Source organism: Sinocyclocheilus rhinocerous, unplaced genomic scaffold (genome assembly GCF_001515625.1).
Source record: "Sinocyclocheilus rhinocerous isolate Xijiao unplaced genomic scaffold, SAMN03320098_v1.1 scaffold1403, whole genome shotgun sequence".
Classification (NCBI taxonomy): domain Eukaryota; kingdom Metazoa; phylum Chordata; class Actinopteri; order Cypriniformes; family Cyprinidae; genus Sinocyclocheilus; species Sinocyclocheilus rhinocerous.
This window is the reverse complement of record NW_015641009.1, coordinates 212,486-237,662: the sequence shown is the minus strand read 5'-3', so window position 1 is coordinate 237,662 and position 25,177 is coordinate 212,486. Positions and strand designations below refer to the sequence as shown.

Here is a 25,177-nt window from a genome sequence, read left to right as displayed (position 1 = left end):
TTTAAATTAATTCAAAATTGCTCTTATTTCTATTTTAATAAAATGTATATTCTGCATATGTTATTAATATATATATAATTACTTAGTAAAAGTTATTAAATTTTTTTTATATTTTTAAATATTATATTGTAACTGGTTTTTAAAGCATTAAAGCAAATAATAAAACCAAGCCTTCATCTAGTAGCATATGACATTACAGAAGTTAAATGCATTGCAAAAGCTTTTCTTCAAATTAACAAGAATGTTGTCCTGATTTCATCCAGGTGAATGTGAACCCAGAAGACCTGATTCCCAAACTTCCCAAACCCAAAGACCTGCAGCCCTTCCCAACCACCCAGTCTCTGGTACGTCATCTTAAACTGGTCTGGAATCATGTTAACAGCCTGATTGGGATGATGACAGTCAGAGGAGCAGCTTGTAGATCAGATACTCGTGATATTTCTGGTCTAGACTTTATAATGGCAGGACAGTGAGCTCTGATTTTATTGAGACAGGAAACCGTTACTTACTGTACCGCGTGGGTGAAAAAGATCAGAAGGAGAATATTTTTGTTGTTGAAATTGTAGACTGGGGCTGTAAAACTGCAGACATGTAACAGGGTTGGTCTGTCATTCTTTTGGACTGGGTTAAAGAAGAACAAAAATTTAATAAATCTACTAAATATGTTTGGTGGTAATGGACTAATGTGAAATAATAGAGTCCCAAACTTGTCCTTAAATGATCTCTCGCTGTCTGCTTTTCTTCTCTGCTGTTTCTGCATGTTGTGTTGATGTTGATGTTGCTGGTGTTTGTGTCTGACAGGTTTACCGCGGACACTCTAGTCTGGTCCGAAGCATCAGCGTTTCTCCCAGCGGACAGTGGCTTGTATCCGGTGAGTCCTGTCTTTCCCTGTTCATAATTCACCCTTATCTTAGACAGATATTCCAACTGAAATGTCCAGCACAGGTAGTAGTGATTATCAAGAGATGTCTTAGTTGGCAGAGTCACGGTGACCATATATATATACATATATATATATATATATAAAACCTTGATACGTGTACTGGGTTAGGCTAACTGAGACTTGTCATAACACTTGCATTTTATTGCTCTTTTGTTGGTTTTGATTGCTTCTATTGTTCTCATTTGTAAGTCGCTTTGGATAAAACCGTCTGCTAAATGACTAAATGTAATGTAAATGTGTGTGTGTGTGTGTGTGTGTGTGTATGTATAAATATTAGGGCTGTGACGGTCGCCGTGACAACTGCGGTTGTGGCGGTAGTGCACGTGACGTCACGCACTCTATAACAAGCATAATACAAAGTTTTGTATACAAGTGTAATAACAGTAAAAGTTGCTAATTGTTTTATTTAGACTACAAGTCTATGGTAATTCACAAATTACCTCAAATGCCATACACAGCGTTTCCTTTAGATTGGCAGGTTTGAGCGCGGGAAAATACAGTTTATGCATTCAGCAAATTCATTTTGTGTCGGCGCTCTTACCTCAGCGGTAGCTAACAAGCTGCTGAAATCATTCCTCACTCACCCGCCATGATGTCATAGCTCTTGGCGGAGGGAGACGGGGCTCTGCGCTGACGGGACGAGTGACCCTTTCGGAGATGAGAGAGATTACGGGAGGCCTGTGGGTTTCGGCAGAGCCAGGATGAGCACAGACGTGCCTGAAATGTCCATATTCACTGGCGCTTCACAACGCGGATAAATCAATCACGACCCGCTCATGATAGGTCTCCTTTTCCTCCCTTCTAGATGGATTTCGGTTTTATTTTTATAGGTTTTGGCAGCCCGTCCTTATTGTTAGCCACTCTGGGAATCAACTTCATTTGTTGACGTGTCCGTTTCGAGTTATTTGTCATTTTGAATGCAGGACAGACACTTTCTTAATCCTCTCAATCTCAAAAAATGTTTCCTTAAGTCAGTTATTATAGTATTTAGATGCACTTTTCAGGAAATTAATGTAAAAATGACCTTATTTACTATTGTAATCATGGTCTTATTGTCGATGATTATTAATGCATATTAATTTAAAGAGTAAAAAAATGTTCATAACCTTTCATCAAAATTTAATAACTTTCTATGCTGGACAAACACTTTGCAAATCTTGATTTTTTTCCCTTTTTTTAAAATAAGGATTTAGAATTATAAAAAAAAAAAAAAAAAAAATATTCTTTAAAAAAATTAATTCTAAAACTTAATTTTTTAATGCTGTACAAACACTTTACAAATCTTGCAAAAAAAAAAATCCCTTTTATTTTTAAAAATAGTGTCATTAAAAACTTTATTTGTATAGAAAGTAGTTTTTTAAAGAATTAAAAAACATTCTTAACCTTTCGTCAAAATGTAACAACTTTCTCTCCAAAACAAGTTTTTGATTACATAATTTTTTAATGCTGGACACTTTCTAAATCTCGATTTTCCTCATTATAATGAGAAAATACAAATGTGATTCCAGTTCTGCGAGGATTATATGTTTAGGTCTAAAAAGATTTCATTCATAATGGAGGAAAGGCCTCTCTTGAGTGCAGTCTGTTGATCATTATCTGCATTTTAAGTTTGTGGTCCTTTAGATACATAAATGCACGCTATAATCCATCGTATTCCCTCAGTAGGGCCGGCATCTGATTGCTATTAACTCGAGGGGGATATAAATTACTCGAACGAAACGAGTAGAAAGCATCATTTTAATAACACATGCAGTCAATTTCACTCAGCGTTAGCGATGGGAGCGGCGCGGCCAAATCCACAGAAACCAAATGATATTCGTACAGTATGAAAATGCGGTGGAATTTCCCCGTCTGATTTGAATGATACCCACCTTTCAGACGCAGAATGCAATGCTTTGCAGTTGGGGTTCAAATAAGGCAGATAAGCAGGGGGAAAGAGCGGAAAATAGTGAAAGAAAGTGTGTAGATGGGGGCGGTTTCAGTTTAGAGGCAATATCTGCTCAGCCGTCCATAACAAAGAACTTCATAAAGCGCATATGCAAAACCACTACAGTGAGGGGTTGCTCTTTTGTCTAGCTGTAAAATATATTAAAGCGGTAATAAAATGCCCTTTCCCACAGTAAAAATTGGCAGTTGACAACCTCCCAGGCATCACAACCCTTCTCGCCCTGGGCCTGCCCAACTTTCCTTGGGTTTGTTTGGTGTGTGTTTAATAGAGATAATTTCTTCCATATCAATGGGTTGGGTGCTCATGACAAAGCACTGGTGAGTCTTTTGTCCCAGGACTTTGTTCAGCCTCTGCGTCCTGGGCTTTCCCAGTTTTGCGTTTGCTGATTTGGGAATTGCAAGTCGGAAAGTCTTTTGTAGAGGTTGTACAGCCAATGGTTGTAAAACTGGGCTTATTCATTTAAAATGCCTGCAAATATCATGAAACACCAGCAGTTTGCTCCTCAGTTTAGTTTTTATTCTTGTTAGTGGTGTTTACTAGGTCAAGCATCGTTAATACCAGTTATTATACTTAAGGTTAGTGATTTGATCAAACCTTTAACCTTCAACTACTGTTCATACATTTGGGGTCAATAATGTTTTCGAAAGAAGTCTCTTATGCTCACTAAGTCTGCATTTATTTGATCAAAACAAACAGTAATTTTGTGAAATATTATTGCAAATGATTTCAAATAAGTGTTTTTCTGTTAATATGTTTTAAAATGTGATGCAAGCTGAATTTCAGCATCACTACTCTAGTATTCAGTGTCACATGATCCTTCAGAAATCATTGTAATTTGCTGATGTGCTGCTTGGGAAATATGCATTACCAATGTTGAAAACAGTATATTTTTATATAATCAGTAAAATTTTTGTGGAAACCGCAGTAAGCTTGATTTCAGTATTCTTTGATGAATAGAAAGTTCAAAAGAACAGCATTTATTTGAAATGGAAATCTTTAAAACATTCAAAAGCATAAATGTTTTTACTGTCACTTTTGAACAAATTTATGCATCCTTGCTGAATAAAAGTATTACTTTAAAAAAAAAAAAAAAGAAGAAAATGTACTGACCCCAGACTTTAACTTAACAGTAATTTAAGTATTAAACTTTGTCACGTAACTCGTACTTTACTAAGTCATCAGACACTTATAGATGATAAAACAGCGGGGAAAAATCCCACATTGAAGAGAACATTTTAAGATGTAAACACACTTTTTATGAAGACTTCAAAAATGCAGCAATGATGAGAATCTCGCAAGAATTTGGTTTTACAGACTCGCAAAATGAAAACGCTGCAATTACAGCACGTGAAACCTACAGTTACAGTTTTTGCGCTGTAGTCAGATTGCAGACTATGACATGAGAAAATGCGGTGAAGACGGGCTGAGGTTACACGACTGTGTACATATTTACATTTACAGAGTTCAGATCATGGCCTTAGAAAGCCTCAAACGGCATTCCTCTCTAATGATGTGGCCAAACGAAGATGAGCGGTGACATTATAAACTCCAGCATGACACTGTCACTCAGGACACCATGAACTCACTGCAATCCACATGTTCTTGAATCAACGGAGACCTCAATCTGGAGACTAATTTATTTGAGATATGAACGTTTTGAACAGATTTAAAGTGTGGGGTCAAGATTATATATATATATATTTGTCTAAATATACAGACAACCTGAATCCTCCTGTTTTTAATCCTTCAATGTAACACCCAGCAATAAGAAAAGTCTAACTGTTAAAAAAAAAAGCTAGACCGATAGATCGAGAAACTCCATGAGAATTGTTTCTCAACGTTAAGGCGTTGGGTGCATTTGTGAAGTTGGAGTTTAAAATAAAAAGGAAGCTCTTGGGTGCCGTCCAAAATCACAACTACAAATTAACAGAGCAGCTAAAAGAGATCAGAGTGGTCGGCGGGGAGCCCTGCTCAGCCACAGGAAGTGCTTATGCCTCAGATACACTCCCAAAAACACGCTACACAACACACACATGACCCTGTGTGAGAAACCCTGGACATATAGGGGCCATTTCAGGGTATGAACTATGAGAAATAGATGCTTTCAAAGATGCTTTTCATCACATGACCCTGTAAAGGTGACATATCATGAAAATCTGACTTCTAAAATAAACATGCGATTTATTTCCCAGCTGTTTACCTTCACAGACATAACCGAATGTTTTTTGTAGTTCATGTTTGTTCATGTGTATTTTTAACGTAAACTTGTGTGTGAATGAGAACTTTGAATGAGAATGAGACAGAGACTTATGTTACATATTGTAAAAAGGGGCATAATATGTCTCCTTTAAATTCGTGGGCATTTTTTGCCATTTATAGACAATAAGTAGTCATTCAATTGTACAAAAATCAATGTAAATTAAAAATGGAGGCTTTTAACCTTAATAATAATACATATCTTGGCTGTTGCGATTCATTTTGATGTTTTGAACATCAACTGTGTCACTTACATTCAAGTCTGGCTCCATTTGTGACTTTTCGTGAACAATTACTGATATATTCAAGTACTTTTCTATAATTTCTTTTTTTTTTTTCATTTTAGAATATCCTATTTTACTTGTTTCAGATGTAAAATGTGTTGATAATTCTATTTCTTGTTGAATTTAACGTCTAATTTCTGTCATCCTTTGGGACACATTACTGTATTTTTTTTCTCCGTCTCAAAGTGCCATTACTGTCCTATAAAATGGACTTTTAACATTATTGCTGCTTTTTCCCCTCCATAAAGGCAAATATTACCATCATTCCTATCTTATTTATGGTCAGCGACGTCCATGTTTGAACGTCTACAGGAAAGTTGTGGTGTCCCCTGCATCACACACACACATCTGCAGCTGTGCAGGCCAGACAGGCCTCTGACCGCCAGCGGGTGTCCGCCACAGAGCCCGTCCCTCCTGCTATATCTGTCGCCATACAGCTCAATACTTAAAAAGTGATTATGGGTTTTGGAGTTATTACACTCCACCTTCCAGGCCCGACCCGTTTCCCCCATGTTGTTTTTCCTGTGTTTATGAAGCATGCAGGTATAAAAGTTAAAATGAGATTTTATGGCAGCTTATGATGTTGTGTGGCAGCTTATGATGTTGTGAAGGGGTTTCCCGTCTAACACGTCTGGAGCTGTTGAATGAAACAGAGTCGTTACCTATTAGACAACTTGATATTTAAGAGAATTTAAAGAGAAGTTATGCATCAAGTGTAAATAAACTGCATTATGCCATCACAAAAATAAATATATTTTATTGTTATAATTAGGGATGCACCGATTGGATTTTTTTGACCATACCGATTTTAACAAACAGCTATTGGCCGATTCAGATATTGGTCAATTGTATAAAGCAGGGCTTAAAAACTAGAAGAAAAAAAAGATTGGTTCACTCCGAGCAGAATCGGTATTTGACCGTTTCTGTTCCTGCGTTCCTCTGTGAAACCGGTTTGAGTAGAAAACATACCGGTTAATAACGTTGTTTTTTAAACTTCTTCTTTGCCAATAATAAAGTACAGCGTTTAATTTACTCAAGAAAAAAATCATGTAGAGAGTCTTGATCTCGCTTAGTCATAGCCAATACAGCATCATCTTTTCTAGATTTACCAAAGACCAAATGTTTTAAACAAAAGAAAAAACTGTCAACGCATTAAGAATTTTTTTCTCAGAAGTATTTTTTTCAAGATATTTAAAAATGTTTCAGCATGGATAAAAAAAACGCTACTCCTAAGCGTTTTGAGAGGGAAAAAACAGCCTAAATTTAGTAGGCTGTACGTTGCATTGTATTGTTACATTCAGAAATAATGTAGGCTAAAATACCGGTAAATTAAAGCAAAATTACAAACACAATTAGGCTATTTTAGTTCCCTTCTCTCCACAACAAATCCTATAAAGTTGTGCTAAATATAAGCGTCAAGCCAAAACTAATTAATTTACATTTACATTTACATTTAGTCATTTAGCAGACGCTTTTATCGAGGGTGAGTAAATAATGACAAAATATTCAATTTTGAAGTGAATTCTCCAAATCTTTACACTTTTTAATCTTGACACTTCTCGGAGTTATTGAAAAGTTTAGAATGTATTTACTACATAACTGCCACAGTAATTACACTTTTATCAGTACTTGGAGTCAAATATAGCAGTGCAAGCAAGGTTTTCTGATTGAATCTGATTATATGATACATCTTTATCAGACTGTGGCTCCCTCACTGAAGTTTAGATTTAACAGCTAGGTGATGCAATGTCTCACCTTCTTGTCTACTTATTTATCAGGATATACGGCGTAACATGTAAAAGGGAATGTGAGATTAATAAGCGATTTGAAAAGGCTTTAAATGGCGTCATTTAGCAATAGTCTTGGTCAAAAGCATGACTGTAACCAAAGTAATATCTGGTGGTTTCTATCAGGTTCACTGGATCTGCGAAAAGGGTCTTTCTGTGGGACATTCGCGGATCAACAATCTGGGAAGCCCTGTCAAAGGTGAGCGTTGTGTTTCCAAAGAGTCTGTTTATATCTGTTTGGCTGTAATCATTAGGCTGGGAGGACTCTGGTCACTTGATCTTGTGGTTTGGAGTAGTTGAATTGGTCAGGGCCAAAAAGACCACTGTTCCATAATTTCTCGTGTTCACTAGGCCAGATAAATGTTAATGAGCCAAACTCGCTACAGACGTTCTTTTTTCCGTGGATAAACTGTTTGTGAAGTAACATCTGTTTTATATATTGGTCACCCCTATTACCTCTTTCTATTTTCAGAGCATGTTTGAGGTTTTGGAAGTTACATAATGTTCATTTTGTTCTTGGCTGTGTGATCAGCGAATTTCTGATTCATGATGATCTTTGTATGGTTTAGTGAAGCAGCTGCTGTGTGTTTTACACACAAGACACTCACAAGCCCAGCATCTTATGAACGTGACTGGGAGTGCTTTAACTGGTGAAATGAAATAGTTTCTGCAAAATATTTAATCTTAGTAAACATAGAATGCTCTGTGCAGAGACTCAACAAATTTCTTGGGATTACCCCAAGGCTTTTTGTGGCTCTCAGGAATGTCGCCCCAAGTAACTCTCATATCCTTGATTGCTGCTTTTTCTATTTTTAGGGGTTTACCTCTCAAAATACTCAGATTTGTTACAGATGAATCCATTTGAAGTGGGAGCTGCTGGAGACATAATCATATTTAAAATCATGAAGGTAAGTCATTGACGGAGTCTAACATTTACATTTACCATGCATCAAATTTGACTTTGAGGTAGTGCTTTAAATTTATAATACATAATTTCACAATGGTTTAAAAAAAACAGTAGTGACGTTTTGTCTTATTCTGCAGGGTAAAGTGAAGACAATATTTGAGAACATGCCCAAAAACAATCTTGAGCCGACCCTTAAATATGACAGCCATGCATTAAAAAATGCCAGCAAAGTGACCTCATTATTGTCCTATAGGGCCTTTGAGCACACTCAGGTAAGTGTTTAATTTCTTTTGTCAGTTTGAACTTCTGTTTTGTATTATTTGATCAGATAGATGACCTGTTATATCGGATTTCTCTCTGTTTTATTCCAGCAATACTTTTATGAATTTGCTTTTGAGGAGCTCAGGTCAAGGCCCAGGCATGTGTTGCCATATGCGGTTGTGTCTTTTCAATACAAAGGCAAAGAGTCGGCCACGGCCACACACAGGTATGAACAAGATCACTGATGACTTGCGTAGAAAGTGAATTACCATCTGGTATGGTTTTATTTTAATTTGAACCGTTTGTTTTCTCTTTTAGTAGATTAAACAGCACGTTATATGAAGGGCAAAGAGGTATGATCTGTTTTTTTCTCTTCATAGCAGATCATAAAATGAATAGATGGGTGTATTATCTAACTTATTGTATTATTACTTCATTTGTTGCTTTAGTTCGGCGAAGATATACGGTTTGGAGTGGCTCACTGGGGAATAAGGGAGAAGAGGTCTATCAAGTGTACATGCGGTCTTCAAGTCTCCTTCACCTTCCACTTAAACTGTGAGTCTCCTTTCGTTTGCTAATGAAGTTTTTTGTGCATTGTTTTTAAATTTATATATATATATTTTTTTCTTTTCAGCCCAGACAAGCTTGACATTAATGTGGCTATGCATCTTGACCAAGTAAAGAGAAAGATCCCGCCCATTTTGCTGTCATGGGAAGCGTACAGTGGATCACGAGAGGGTAGGATGAGTACCGGTGATGCTTTTCAGCCTGAGAGATGGCACGATATTTGATGTGTCGCTATAGACATGATAATGTGTTGTGGTATTTTGCAGCATTTAAGTGTGGGATGTACTGCAGCCTGTATGAGGTCATGGGGAGGAGTAAACAGGAAAACAGCCTCTCGGGACTGTTGCACCGGCTTGAGAGAGAAAGAATGGTGAGCTCATTCACAGCCCACTTTACGCTTTATTGAATTAATGCCCACAGCTTTACTCTAGCAGGGCATCACTGCCAACTCTCTCCCCTGTATACCATGTCTTCGGTCTGTTGATAGAATCTGTGTCACTGATCTGATATGCAGAATTTAAACTGCATATCATGCTATAATTAAACTCTTCACTCTAGGTTTTGGTGAAGCCATTGATAGACAAAGGATTTCTCTTCCTCCTTTCGTCTTCTCAGTTGCACACTACCACCGGTAGGTTTATGCACAGCTTTTAACCACATATGTGACACTGACCTGACAGTGTGATTGTTGCGTGGAATAACAGAGGCTGTTTGTTTTTGTTTCTTTAAAGAGCGACGAGGAAGAAATGACAGGGTTTTGCAGGCGCTTTTTGTATTTCAAGAGCAAAGAATCATCTCAAAGTTGAGTAAGTGTCTCTTTTATGTCTGTTTATTGAAGTTTCTTTGTATTTAGGTGTGTATGTGTTACTGATTCTTCATGTTTTTTTAGTTTCGAAGAACTCTGGAGTAGATGAGGACCCTCTTGCTCCACTAGAGCCTAAAGACCCAATCAGCCATCAAATAGACAATTTTGTACCTGCCCTGCATCATGGCTTCTACAAGCTGCGTGCCAATCCACCCAAAGAGCTCGCGGTGGGGCTGAAACGTCAGGTGCTGGACTACCTCAGCCAGAAAGAGCAAGGTGTCATACGGCCTTTCCACATAGTAGAGTACCGGCACAGTTTGGATGACCGGACTAAACAACACCCGGCACCTCGTCCTAAGAATATGGATGTGGCGCTGAACTCTTACATATTTGGTCCAGGACAGTTCCAGCTGCCTGTGGAGGCGCTGCAGCAGGATCTGATGGACAGCCAACAGGGGGCAGTGTCTCCCCCAGCAGGTGCAGAAGAGTACAGTCCTGTCTCAGACTGGGGAGGGTCGGATAGACAGGTGCCGGGTAGCAGTACGATTGGGGTTTCTCAGTCTAACGGTGGCGCTCAGAGGCCACAGGGAGAGTATGAAAAAGAAAAGATGGAGAAATTGCTAAAGCTGATACAGTTACACAAGCGGACTTTGGGCAAGGATGAGGGGAGCGGGTCAGAAAGAGAAGAGGACTGGGACCCCGCTGGCCTGAAGAGGAGGCTGGAGAGGGAAGGTCCTGGGGGCGTGAGCAAGTACCTTAGGATGGGTCTGCTGAATGGAGAGCCAGGAAGAGGTGAGTCTGTGCTGAACTAATGTAGAGGAAGGTACAACATGATTCTGGGAACCCTGTATATGAAATTGGAAAAGACTTAAATAGTAGAGGAAATGAATAAAAAGACTGAATATATATTCTCGTTTGTTATGTTATTAAAAAAATTATTTTCTTTCATAACAAAGATGTTATTTGTTTATTGTTTTTTGTTATTTAACAAGCTTATTTTCTAATGTTTATTAGAAAACCTTTTTCCTTTTTTCTGTGTAAAAATGAAAGCATCATTTCTAGACCCGCATATGAAAATGACCTGAAAGGTGAAAAGCATCAGTTCCCGTACATCACTAATATTCAGAAGCTCATGTGAAGTGTTTATTTGTGCCTAATAAGAGACTGTATTTATATATATCTGTATCTACACACAAAAGAGCTCCAGCACCAGAGTATAACTGCTGTTGCTCAGAAACATGAGATCCTTGTTGACATCTGGTTTACCTTTCTCTTAGTGGTGATGGACAGCATGGGGCTGTGTGACACGGACCTGCGGGAGCGCGTGACTCAAAGTGCCACCCTCCAAGACACGCACGCCTTGCTTAAACTCTTCCTCAGCACGCTTAACAGGATGGCCCAAAACACGGCCAGCAGCCAGCCTGTGATATTACCCAAAAGCGTAGAGGGACATGACCCCAGTGACTCAGCCGCTCACTGTGACCTTGACCTGCGAGGCAGGCGTGCTGATGAGGAGCAGGTTAACCAGAATTGCTTGGAGCCGTGGACAGTTCCTCATAATATATCTAATGCCAAACTCAATCGATATTTTTGTTAACCTGTAGTATGTGTGTTTAGGATCAGATTGCCTGCGGCAGGAGCAGTATGGATGTGTACAGTCCCTCTTCCAGTCTGGAGCAGCAGCCCTCCTGTCAAGCAGAAACCTCACTTCAGAGCCACCAACTCTGGAGAACGTCCACCAGAGGTCCGGCCTAATCTGCATGCTTACAACATAGACTATATATTTTATTATTATTATTATTATTAACTAACACCCCTACCCACCCCCACAAAAGCAGGATGGTAGTGATCTCACACAGCTCTGGACACATCTATGTGTAGCCATTCATCCACATTTGAACAGAGTGGACAGTGAAATTGCTGTAAATACAGACTGATAAGGAAGAAAATAAAAACTCAAACCTGCTTTAAAAACCCAGCAACTGCTTTAACAAAAATGCAAAACAGCAAGACTTATTTGACATCAAAACAAAAATTTTAAAAATGCTGTCTAATCGTTCTCGCAGTACTTTGATGTCATACACAGAATGGTAATCTGCTTTGTTTACAGCAGACTGGTAATTCCAGAGACCAATAGAAAAAGAAAGTAGTGTATTAGTAGACATAGGCAAAGTGCGCAAGTTGTTAGGATTGCGCTGCCTACAGTGTGTGATGCATGGTTTGCGAGTGGTAGTGATAGTAGGGATCTGGAAACACATAGTAAGAATTGGTTATAAAAACTGAAAACAGAAGGGGAACAAGTAGTAGGAAAGAGAATGATTCAGAAGCTAAATTTAATTTAAAAACGAAACTGAAGCCTACATCTCTCATTCTGCACGAATCCAAATGTTTCCATATTCACGAAGTATCTGGATGCTAACCTATTATTAAACTATAGGCTTTGTTCTTCACCCGCATTATCGACGTAAAACATCATTCTTCACATATAGGCTATATCAGCAGTGAGGCACGCGCTGGTCACACTGAATGGCACAGACTGTACTACGGACTAATGTGAACTATAGGCTTTGTTCTTCACTCGCATTATCGACATAAAACATCGTCCTTCACATATAGACTATATCAGCAGTGAGGCGCGTGCTGGTCACACTGAACAGCACAGACTGTACTACAGACTATTTAAATTGAGCAGTGTAACTTTTGATGTTTCTTTAACTGTATTTTATTTTGATAATGAACAGGCTGCAATGTCAAATTAGCAAAAATGTATTGTATGTGCGTGTAAGGCACCGACGCGATCACTGCATTGTTTTCCCAACTGTTTCAAGTGAAGTACAGATACTCAAAAAGTGTACTTAAGTACAATACTCAAGTAAATGTACTTAGTTACTGTCCGCCTCTGGTTACGGGTAATTTATGGTCATACTAACGCTGGTTTGTCATACAGATAGAAGTAAAACATCATTCAAAACTATAAAGCTTTTGCAAAATAAAGAAAACGGCTTTCTGCCATCTCGTTTTTTTCCCCCGTGAACTTCGGAGCGTGTTGGCTTTTAGAATGTTAAAAACCTATGGGGAAAAAACAACAACAACAGGAAAATTATTATTATTTTTATTATTTTATATATTTTATTATTCGTTCACTGAAACGCTGCAGGTGCGTGATGTGACCTTGTGTGAATCCGTGTTCTACACTGATTTCAAACAAAAAGCTGCATATAATTTGCCATTCATTTTCACTTAAATGTAGGCCTAATGCTTGGCGGTGCGTGATATATCCTCTGATAAACTCTAACGCTGGTGCATTGCCATTGCGACTTACCTATGATGAATTTACAGCTGAGCCGCGGGCATTTCACTCGTTGGATGCATCAGCGTCACGTTTGCATAGGCCGTACTATGCCGTCTGACAAACTATATTTTGTACAGATTTTATTTTGTTTTGGCAAGTATTTAATTATTTTGCCCAGAGAAAAACGTTGGATTATGCAACAGACATGCAACTCGTTGTCTCCATGCAGTTAATTAATAAACCATCGGTATTGGCCCTTTTCATGCTATTTCCGATATGACAATGGCTTTAAAATAATCAAAAATCGTCCGATAAATATCGGCGGCCGATACATCGGTGCATCCCTAGTTATAATTATATGCCTTCATAATGTGGATATGGATATAATTATGCTCTAAGGATGGTAACCGTGTACAGTTTTACAGTTTAATTTTACAAGCTTTGTAAAATGACATTGTGCTTTTTGGAAAAACAATTTAATATTGATTTTGCTGCAAATTTACAACTTTTCAATTATCAGTTGTTTAAAGTCATTCTAACCCCTGTTAAAAAGTTAAAAGTTTGCAGCAAAATCAATATTAGATTATTTTTATTATTTTAATATTATTTTAACATAAAACATAAGGTGACAAATAATGATAAATGATAAAAAAGGAGAGTTTAGCTTGTTCTTTACCTTTAACTTGACTTCTTGGGAATATATTTATATATATATATATATATGTATGTATGGTATGTATGTATGTGTTTGAAATTGATATTTACTTTTAAAAGAGGGAATAGAAATTAATTGCTAGAAATTTTTATTTGTTTAAAAAAGTTCTATTCTAACACATAGTAAGCTTTGACATCAGCTATTCATTATTAGTAATGTTTATACTGTATGTATATGAGGGACATAAATGGCTCTCATTTTAAATAATGACTGTCTAACAGCAGTAGCGCACAAACTTTAAACACCCGGCTTCTCTTTGTCTATCACCTTCAGTAATCTTAGTATTATTATAGTGCACTCGGGCCAAAGTGCTGCTGTGTGTGTGTCAGTGGTTGTGTAGCGCGAGGATGAGTTATCCTCCATGTGTGCTGCTGAGAGAGGAAGTGCCGTTGAGCTGACAGTACGCTTTACTTGTGCCAGAGACTTGAGCGTCTGTGTCCTCTCAGCTGTTCAGACACTGTGACACACAACCCTGCGCACATTTGCACAACCATGTTAAACACATTTACCCATAACCCATTTTATTAAGTCATTCTGAAACACAGTAGTTTATGTAAATTCTCTAATGAATACATTTAAGTAAAAGTTTTTGTTTTGACCCTTTGACCTCAGGCTCTGATGACTGTACGGTGCGTTTCTGGGAGGTCAGTACAGCACGATGCCTTAAGACTGTGGAGGTGGGAGGAGCCGTGAAGGGTGTGGCCTGGAATCCCAATCCATCCATCTGTCTGGTCGCTGTCAGCTAGTAAGACCCGCCCCTTTTTTCTCTTAAAATCTGCATCTGAATGTTAATTTAATGTTCATCTGTATGTTTTGTAACATTCAGTATGTGATGTATATTATTTGACAGCAGATGAGTTACAGGATTTATTTTTAATGGGTGTAGAGCTGCAGTCTGGTAAGCCTCAGGAAAGACCAATTATGAGAGTGTCAAATGGTCATTTTGGAATTTGAGTAACGTTTTCAAGAACTTTTCTTGAATGTTCCAAGGAATTTAAAGCGTATTTGTTATTAAATAGCCATCTTTTTTCATTTGTTAGTTAATTAGATGGTTAGGAAGTAGGGCACGATTAATCGAATGCAATAGTCATGCGCATCTTGTCAGTAAAGCCGGTTCTGTGATTAGTAGTAAATCTCCATAACGTGCTTTCAGATGGAGCAGCATTTACTACACAGAGCCGTAGTTCACTGACAAGCTACGCAAAATCGCGTTCATAATCGCAGACGATATAATTGCACGATAATGAAATCGAAGATATCGTTCTGCGATTATGAAAGCTGTTTGCGTAGCTTGTCAGTGAACTACGGCTCTGTGTAGTAAATGCTGCTCCATCTGAAAGCATGTGAAAATACGACATTTAATAACATGATTTTACTCCAAACTCACTTCATAACGTCAGTCGAGTGTTTGAAATAAACACTTCCTGTGTTTATTAGTCACGTTGAATCAAGGAAAGCAGTTAAATCTTCTGTTTATTCAGCTGCAGTGATTTCTTCTGCGAGGCGTATTTGGAGTTTCCACGCGAGAGTGCCCTCTGGCCTTCGAATGGAGATTTACTACTGATCACAGAACCGTGCTTCACTGAAAGATGCACATGATAATCGCAGCTTCTGCCTAATCGCGATTTATCACGATTTAATTTCGATTAATCGTGCAGCCCTATTAGGAAAGTAGGTTAGGTAAATCAATATGGGTGCTTAGATAAAAATTCTGATGTTGGTTGGTTTAAATAGTTCAAATGTTGTCTGGTAAATAGGTTAGATAAATAGCTAGAATGGATAGATAATAGATAAACATTAGCTGCTTTTTTTCTTACAGATTTATGCAAAACCTTTGCAATGTTTTATAAATGTAGAGTAAAAAAACTACTTGAAATGACTGCATTTCCATTAAAAATGTTATGCAACTCAAACATAAAGTTTTCCTCTTGCGATAAGTCATGGAGACTGATGTTGGTAGATTTTCGTATATATTGCAGCCACCGCACCAGCCATTATTTTTAATTGAACGAGACATAGGCGTGCATCTTTAGCGAAGCAATGCGGAGAGGCTCCTTTTTCAAATTACCTGAAAAACCACCCTTTTGCCTGAAAAGCAAACTTTTTTGCGATTATATGGGAGTTTTTGCCAAATTTACGTGTTTTCATTGGGCATATTTTCAATTCGCAATTCCAGTTTGTGCAATTTGAAAAGTAATGGAAATGCAGCTATTCTTATTAATTAGTTATTTGGCTTATGTGGCTAAATCGTTATGAGTAGTTGGATGGATGGATGCTTAGACATTCTGAGGTTGTTTGTATAGTTCAATAGATGTTAAATACACTAGTCAACATTTGAAGTGGATCAAAACCTTTCATCAAAGTTGTCCTAAAACCTAAATCCAAAATGCGTTCTTGTCTTAGGACAACTTTGATGAACTTTTTTGATCCACTTCGAATGTTGACCACTTTAGCTAGGTAGGCACGTTAGGTAGTAGGTCAGTTGGATGAATGGATGATGGATGGATGGATGGATGGATAGATGAATGTATAAATGATGGATGGTTGGACGGATGGTTGGTTGGAGAGGTAGAGGATGGATGGTTAAATATGGGTAAATAGGTAGGTTAGATACATGGACTTATAGATAGATGGATGGTTGGATAAATAGCTTGTTTTATCTGATGTATGGTGAGATGGATGAGAATGAACATGATGTTTGTGTGCAGTGATGATACTGTTGTCCTGTTGAACCCTGGTCTGGGCGACCGGCTGGTTTGCACCGCTACGGATCAGCTGATCTCTTCCTATGAGGAGCCAGAGGAAGTGATGGATCAGTCTGTTCAGTGGGCCGTCGCAGAGGGCGAAGGTCACGAGCAGGGTCACCGCCTCATCCTCAAACACCCCAAGGTAATCAAAACACTTACAAACACACCACAACGGTCTGATTATATATTCATAAGAATGGCATCATCACGATAACCATTAGCAGGTCACATTTCTCCTCTGTTTAATTCGATATTTTCCAGTTAACAATAGAAATTAAAAGTCTTTCTTTCCTTCTCTCATCCCCTCTGAGAGCGTCCATCCGTCTCTCACGTGAGCCACAGCCAGAGGCTTTTAACTATTGGCAGAAGCCACAAGCCTGTGGTCGTCGTTTTCCTGAAATGGAAAGAAATTTAAGATGCCTCTAGTGTCCAATTAAAACTACTGGAAAAAGCAAAGCAGCGACACGCGTTGGCAGACTGGTAGAAGCCGAGCCGGCGTTAATAACGACAGTAAATTTAGTCCCAGCTTGTCTTTGAGGTTATAATTGGATTAATCGTCTGTGGATTTACCGCAGAATGACTTTGGCCTCTGACCTCCAGCCACCCGCTTTCTCTTCTCTCTCTGAAGGCCGTGAGGCAGGTGACATGGCACGGGAAAGGTGACTACCTGGCGTGTGTGATGCCCGACAATGGCAGCAGCCTCCAGGTGGTCATCCACCAGGTGAGCAAACGCAGGACGCAGAACCCCTTCCGCAAGAACAAGGGTCTGGTGCAGTGCGTGTCCTTCCACCCCATCAGGCCATATTTCTTCGTGGCCACACAGCGCTACGTGCGAGTATACAACCTCATCAAACAGGAGCTCACCAAGAAACTGATGGCCAACTGTAAATGGATTTCAAGCATGGCCATCCATCCAGGAGGTACGTAGATGGACGTTTCTGAAAGGGTCACCATCATTTCATTCAAGACCTAATTTTCTTTCTTTTCAAAAAGGAGATGTTATGGAGAATCTCCTATGAATGTCCAATGCAATGAAAGCATATTAGGGCTGTCAGATTAAAAATGCAGAGTAAAAGTGCAGTCACATTTACTGATGCTCAATAAAGTTAAGTGAGTATATTGTAGTACAAGTTGTAGTCCCTGAAAAAGCCTCTGTGGCTCTTGTTAAATCAAATGCCATGCTTATGGCGAATATCAGGTTTGTTAGTAGCAGATGCCGTATGACTGTGTAACATGACTTTCTTTGATGTACATCTAAGAATTTATCCTGTAACTGTTACCATCTTAGTTTTTGTACTTCTGCTTACATCAGGCTTGACTAAGCTTTGGACATTGTATTTGAAACTTGATGCTTACATACAGCATTTTTTGGATCAAAATTTACATAAAAATACGCTGATATAAACTTGATGTTAAATACCATTGGTGTGTCTCCTAACCAAATGATGCACAGAGTTTCTATTATTATGTCCAAATGAGATTTGAGAGCTGCAGCAGAGAAAAAGATTTTGAGTGAATGGTGATTTAAATGTTGGTCTGTTGTATGACTTCAGATGACTCGAATCATATGGATTACTTTAATGGTGCTCTTTTGTCCTTTTGGGAGCTTCAATATGTCCAGAATAGGCTTTGAATGAATGGAAAATATCAGCTTGGAGATTTTTAAAAAATACTTGTGTGAAGAAAGTAAGTCATTGGTTTGGAATGAGATGAATAAATGAGAAGACATTCATTTTTGGGTAAACGACTATGGACGGTAACCTTTGAAATGAAAACTGGCAGCATTCTTTAGCCTGTTACGGTATGTTATATAAAAGTGAGTGTTTGGAGGTGACCAGAAGAAAGTTATTCTGGCTTAATATTCGTCTTGGTTTCTCAAAAATGTCCCTAAAGTGGCATGTGACATCAGTGACCACTCTCTGGATGTCAGATGTCATTTGTTTCCCCTATTTTACCCGTTTTCCACAGGCGACAATGTGATATGCGGTAGCTACGACTGTCGTCTGGCCTGGTTTGATCTGGACCTGTCCACCAAACCATACAAAGTTCTCCGGTGAGTCAGCACGAGCAGGTTTTTATAATTTGGGCAGTCTGGGGCAGACTCGAGGGAAATTGTTGGTAATGCTGGGTCTGTCAAATGAATGAATGTCTCCTTCTGGGACTTGGAGCAGTTCTGTGTAACGTCCCTCTGCTGTCGGGACGCTGATGGGTCTGTCTTGTGTCTCTGTCCATGCAGACATCATAAGAAGGCTCTGAGGAGCGTGGCCTACCACAGGCACTACCCGCTGTTCGCGTCCGGCTCTGATGACGGCAGCGTCATCGTCTGTCACGGGATGGTCTACAAGTGAGTCTGATCGTCTTTCTGTCCGGGTTGTGTTTTACTTTTTCCCAGTGTCATTTAGTCTGCTGGGTTCTCTCTTCTTTGATTGTCTAATCCCTCTCCATTCTTTGGCCGTGTTTTAAATAGTATACTAGCAGTAAATAGTATGCGTACTGTGCATAGTGTACATAATGTGTGCCGTAAGCTAATTTGATCTATGCATATTATATCTGTGCTAGCATGTGCAGTATACAATAGAGTATATTTCAAGGAATATGGTTTCCCACAATGCAATGCGCTCAACTTTCCATTTCCAGTGTAACAAATGAACTAGAAGTAATATTAGATGTAATTTCTAACAACTGCCAAAACTCAGAATTGAGGTCATGTGACAGGAACGCATAATAAAAAAAACATATGCAGTATACAGTATATGCTGTGCTGTATTTAGTAAGGTAGTATTTCATTTTGAACTTGATATAATTTTTAACTGTTATATACTAATGTAGGGCATACTGTGTAGTTAGTGTACTGCCCACTACTTTAAAATAATATATGAAATATTAATAAATTAATTAATTAATAAATATATGGTGCTGACTAGTTTAAATCTATAAATGTTAGTAATAAAATAAATGAATGAAATAAATGAATAAAATAAAATTTTGCAGTATGCAGTGATAATATTAAAAACATAATGTTTATGTGTAATGTTGGATAGTTTAAATATATACATTTTAATAAATAAATATATTATAAATGAATGCCAACCACTTAAAATAAATAAATCTGAATAATAGATCATATAATATAATAAATATTTGAAAGTTTTATATATCTCATGTTTAATTCAGTGAGTTGCATCCAGTCAAAATCTTTGAATTAAAGGTTTGTTTTTTTTTCTTAACTAAATTGTGTCTAAAATCTCTTTACACAAAAATGTAAAATCTGTCAGCATTTTATCGCCCTCAAGTTGTTCCAAACCTGTAATTTTTTTTGTTTTGTTGAACACAAAAGAAGATATTTTGAACAATATTGATATCCAAACAGTTACCGGTAGCCATTGACTTCCATAGTATTTTTTTTCTTCCATACTATGGAAGTCAATTGCTACCAGCAACTCTTTTAATTTGCTACCGGCACATTAGAATAGTAAAGTCAAGTACATTGTGGGAAACTGTAGATTGTGCAGTGTTATCTGGTTGTATACTGCACATTTTAGTGCATATAGAAACCTTGCGTACTGCACACAGTGTACATACTGCATAAATAGTGTGATATGCTATTCTGAGCACAGCCTGCCTCTCTTAACGTGGTGTAGTTCTCTCATGTCTGTCTTTTCTTCTCTGTCTGTCTGTTTCTCCCGGGCACGTGTCCAGTGTATCTGCAGGGGTAGACTATCATTCCTGCAGTTTGGTCTTTGAGCGGAGCTAATGATCCGTGTATGGTACAGGGCAAGTGAGATCTGGATGAAAAGCCTTCATCAGCTGGCCTTAATAGATCTCTTTATACTCAAACTGAGGATGTCATGTTATTTTTGCACTTCTTACTTTCCCCAGTCAAACTGTTGATGCATATACAGCAAACCATATTTCCAGAATTCACTGCTTTATGGCCTTTACGGCCCTCAGACTGTTAGAAGAAATGGCCAACAGATTTTACCACAAAATTTGGGTAGAGAAAAAGGAACTGTTTTCGTTGGGATGGGACAGGATGATTGACTAAGCTAAAAATAGAGTAGATATAGTAAAGTAGACTAGATTAGTGAGGTCTGTTAGCAGTTTATACATTTTTTATTCTGTTTTTATTTGAGGTTTAATATTTAAGAGTTAAGTGTTAATGTTGAAATTAAAAACTGACTTGTTGAATGAATGGTTTTATTTAGTTCTGCCATCTTTCCATGAAATGCATCTTTGATAAGCAAGCATACTAACTTTTGATACATTTTTGTTAGAAACAATTTGTTTAAATGGATACATTTGTGGTCAAAATGACAATTTTTTATAAACCATTTTGACAAATATTTGTTTTTTACTCTGTATAAATTATTATAGTGTTCAAAATTGTATAATTTAATAAATGTATTATTTAAAAAATAAAAACAATAAAATGTGTGCATAAAAGACATGTAAGATATTTTATGTAAAACAATTCATGATTTAATAATTGAATCTGTACATGAGACATTTATACATTTTTCGGTATTCAAATTCTATGCATGTGATAATTATTTTAAAAATTTACTTCACAATAATGTGATTTAAAATGTACAGATTTGGGTTTTATTAATTGTATTACATTAATACTGAAAACATACAAAATTTAATTCATAATTAAATAATTAGTCATTTAAAAAATGAAAAAATATATGCACATAGGACATTAAAAAAAAAAGTATAGTAAAAAAATTAGTAATTTAATATTTCTAAATTTAAAAGCACAAAATACATTTTAAAGGAAACTAAAATAAATGAAGGCATGGTAAAATGTTTCAAAGATGGTTTTAATATGACCTTCATATAACAAAAAAAAAAGGTTTTTTGAATCTGTTAGGTTTAATCAAAATCAACTTGTGTGTCATAAAAGTGCCCGTAGTTTAAGAAACATCTATTGGCAGAAAAGAATTCAGGCATTTAAGTTCTGTTATTGGAGCCAGACTTCATGAAAATCATTATTCAGAGCCAGTTGTGAATAACACTAACCTTTCTAATGTCTGTGTTAATCCTACAGTGACTTGCTGCAGAATCCTCTGATTGTTCCAGTGAAGGTTCTGAAGGGTCACACCATCACTCATGACCTCGGGGTCCTCGATGTGACCTTCCACCCAACCCAACCCTGGGTGTTTTCCTCAGGGGCCGATGGAACAGTCCGTCTTTTCACCTAGAGAACAAAACGAAAACATCCCTCCATTGGGAGCTGCGACCTCGAGTTTTCTAAACCAGAAATTACACGCCAGTTACGACTCTGAGGTTTTTTAAACTTGCTGCTCTCTGAGGACATTGACATGTTGCTGGCAGGAATCAAGCGCCTGATCTGATATTGAACATGTCATTATAATGTGTTTTGAGCTATGTTTTGCCTTTTTTTTATGTTAGAAGAAAATACATCCAGCCGCTCGTAGATTCCCACAGGACTCGAGTGCGGTGTTAATAGAGAGACAGGTTTGGTTTCAAACCCAAAACCGTGTGTACTCGGAAAGGCCCGTTTCAGTATCGGGCTGTCAGTGCCCCACAGCAAATCAAGCCCAACCGCTAATCCTTGGACAAGGAAGCTGAATTTGAAATTAAACAAATGTCCAACGTTGGGCCTTGCCAAAGGAAACAAGACATGAAACAAAGCTGCAGACGTCTGTCCTTCACTTACACCTCCTGATGTTTTCTTAAACCGCCTTCTGAAGCGTTTCATCCAAAAATGGCGCTACCATCGATTCCTACCAGCGTCAACATGTCGCTTTTTCTTTTTAACCTTTACCTGTTCAGTTGTGAAACCCTTACCAGCTGTAATTCAGAGACCAGTTACTTTTTAATTAAACATGGTGTTTCTTGAAGGGTGTTTGGAGTTTGTTTTCTCTTTCTGTTCTGGTTTCTCGCCACAGGTCAGCGAGGGTGATTTTCAGGACTCCTGAATTATATGCAGCGAGGGTCTGGGAGTTGGTTTCGTTTCCTCTGCTGAGAGGCCCAGACGCCGCTGATCAGACGGTATTGTGTGTTATAGATCATATTTCGTGGAGGCCGTCCACCTGTGGGTCCTCTCAACTCCAGACGACGGTCTCAAGGCTGTGAGCCTCTCCGTGTGGAGATTGCAGTCCTTTGTTCATTTGCTAGCATCTCCAGGGATTTAAGTTTTTGTAGGGCAGTGTAGATTAATATTATATCAGATTACAACACAAAATTGCTTACCAAGCATGAAAAGTACTGTAATATTTTATGTGGTATTTATATTGAAATACTTCCATTCTCCAGTAATAGGAGTGTTATTGTGCAATTTTTATATCGCAGTAATGGTGTGTTTCATGGTTTCGGAGTTATTTTTGCTGGAAATTTAGTATAAAGTGGTTTATATGACCATGTTTTTGATAATTCAGAGATTTAAATTGTTTACAAACCAAAAAAACTGCTGAAAACTAAGATGGTCTTGGCAGGTTTAAGTTGGTCTCCAAGTTTGATAAGGTGCCCGAACCCCCTCTAAAACCTGCCAGCAGAGACCAATTTAGATTGTTTTGACATGTTTTTAGGGAATTCTTAACAAATCATCCGTGCAAGGGTGATTTGAAAAGAAAAGACAGAAAACTGGTTGTAATAAGAATAGTCGCGACTCAAAATGTGGCACATTTTAAACAAAATGTTGCTAAATAGTTGAAGCCAGTGAGCTGAAACTAGTGCTGCGTGGGTTTACGCCGGGTGCTCCGGTTTCCTCCCGCAGCCCAAAGACATGCAGGTTAGGTTAATTGAACATTCTAAATTGTCCCCGGACGTGTGTGTAAAGACAAGACTTGTTTATGGATCGACTTGTGTATGGATTAACTGGTTCTCGCCATGAATATAGCCATAGATGCTGGATTGGCATTAAGAAATAAATAAACAAACAAACTAACTGAAACTACGGTAACTGAATTACCGTACATTGCGTGAATTTTAAATTAATTCACGCAACGTTTATAAGCATCCTTGAATTCACCCTTTCCTCGTTTGCTTTATCACGTAACGTTCCACTCTCTTTTCTTAATACTCTCATGTTTCTTTATTACTCTTGCGTGTAAATAATGTTTAACAGCATTTCGGATGCATCTACCACAGTATTGGTTCAGTACCGACTCGTCTCATTCAGCAAATCGAATCTTGAACGACTCATCTCATTAACCCTTGTGTTGTGTTCAGAACCCTTTCACACTTAGGAGGTTACAGAGCAAAAAAGGCACTCCCTCAAACAATTGCTTATAAATCACTCATTATGCTATATCACCAAATATTGGATTCAATCGTAAGACCTTCGTTCATCTTCGGAACACAAATTAAGATATTTTTGATGCATTCCGAGAGCTCTCTGACCCTCCCATAGACAGCAAGGATCCTAACACGATTAAGGCTCAGAAACGTAGCAAGGAGATTGCTAAAATAATCCATGTGACATCAGTGGTTCAACCGTAATGTTTCGAAGCTACAAGAATACTTTTTGTGCGCAAAGAAAACAAAAATAATGATTTTATTCAACAATTCGTCTCCTCCGCGCCACCCTATAGCGCCATTTTGGAGAGTATCACACACGTAAACAATGCAGTTCTTTGTCAGCAGCACCATACTCGTACACGCTGTTTATGTTGTTTGCGCTTTGAACTGAACGTAAACAACGTATCTGCGTACATGAGTTGATTACGTATGTGAAACTCTCCAAAATGGCACTATAGGGTGACGCGGAGGAGACGAATTGTTGAATAAAGTCATTATTTTTGTTTTCTTTGCGCACAAAAAGTATTCTCGAATTAACTTAGTTTGACTTCTGAGTCACTCGACCATTAGTCACGTGACAGTCGCAATGAACGGCTGTGGTATTTTATCATATAACACATTCTTATCCAGGAAAGCGCTTATTCTTTTCTTTTTCGTGCTGATTCTGCATTAATTTTATGGTCACTGACAGATTGCCAACTAGATGACCAGTCAGTGCTGAGTTCGTCCTTCGATCAGTTCAGCCAAAGTTGACGTACGCCAAGCCAGTGGAGGGTAAGCGCGCGTCTTGTCCTGGAAGGCGGCCCATCTGTCTGGATATTACTCTGTTATTTATATGATTAGCGTCCAGTACGCCAGGCACATTCTGTTTTGGGATGTCAGTTATCTAAAAATATCTTAAGAAACAGTCATTGTCAGTGCTCCAGTGGTTTTCCCTCAACTCTACAAAAACATGAATGTGGTAGCAGTAATTCAGCGGAGCGTGACTCCTGTGCTCATGGAAAGAGACAGAAGCCTGATACACGAAAAATATGCCTATCTTGGCGATTATGGCAATGACTTTTTGCGAAGTACTGTGGAAAACTGGCTGATGAATTTAGTAGAGAAGGAAGTCTTTCGTAAGAGTATCAGCTGTTTAACGAGAGATGGCCCTAAGATGGTGACATCTACCAGCAGGGCATAACTGAACCAGGAAAACCAGTCAAAACTTGACTAATCCACAGAATGCAGTTTACATGCAGTTAAATTTCTGCCGGAATTAGAAATAATAATTTGTCTTTTTAAATTGTCATGTAAAAGCCTTAAGGCCCGTTCATACCATAATAATAATCATATTACCATCAACACCTGTTATTTGAACCCTGCAGTACGTGCCTTAATGGGATAGTTTGCCCAAAAA

General features: G+C 38.1%; 1 protein-coding gene across 1 annotated transcript in view; it reads left to right on the top strand.

Annotated features, from left to right (window-relative positions):
• Nucleotides 1-22,379, top strand: part of LOC107753474 (ribosome biogenesis protein bop1-like) — a 45,353-nt gene extending 22,974 nt beyond the window's left edge. The window contains exons 7-14 of the mRNA XM_016569626.1: nucleotides 264-344; nucleotides 802-871; nucleotides 14,378-14,510; nucleotides 16,474-16,654; nucleotides 17,141-17,432; nucleotides 18,481-18,565; nucleotides 18,749-18,856; nucleotides 21,563-22,379. Coding sequence (XP_016425112.1) covers nucleotides 264-344; nucleotides 802-871; nucleotides 14,378-14,510; nucleotides 16,474-16,654; nucleotides 17,141-17,432; nucleotides 18,481-18,565; nucleotides 18,749-18,856; nucleotides 21,563-21,716 — 1,104 coding nt within the window. The 3' untranslated portion in view covers nucleotides 21,717-22,379. The remainder of the gene's footprint in view (nucleotides 1-263; nucleotides 345-801; nucleotides 872-14,377; nucleotides 14,511-16,473; nucleotides 16,655-17,140; nucleotides 17,433-18,480; nucleotides 18,566-18,748; nucleotides 18,857-21,562) is intronic.
• The last annotated feature ends 2,798 nt before the right edge of the window (nucleotides 22,380-25,177 follow it).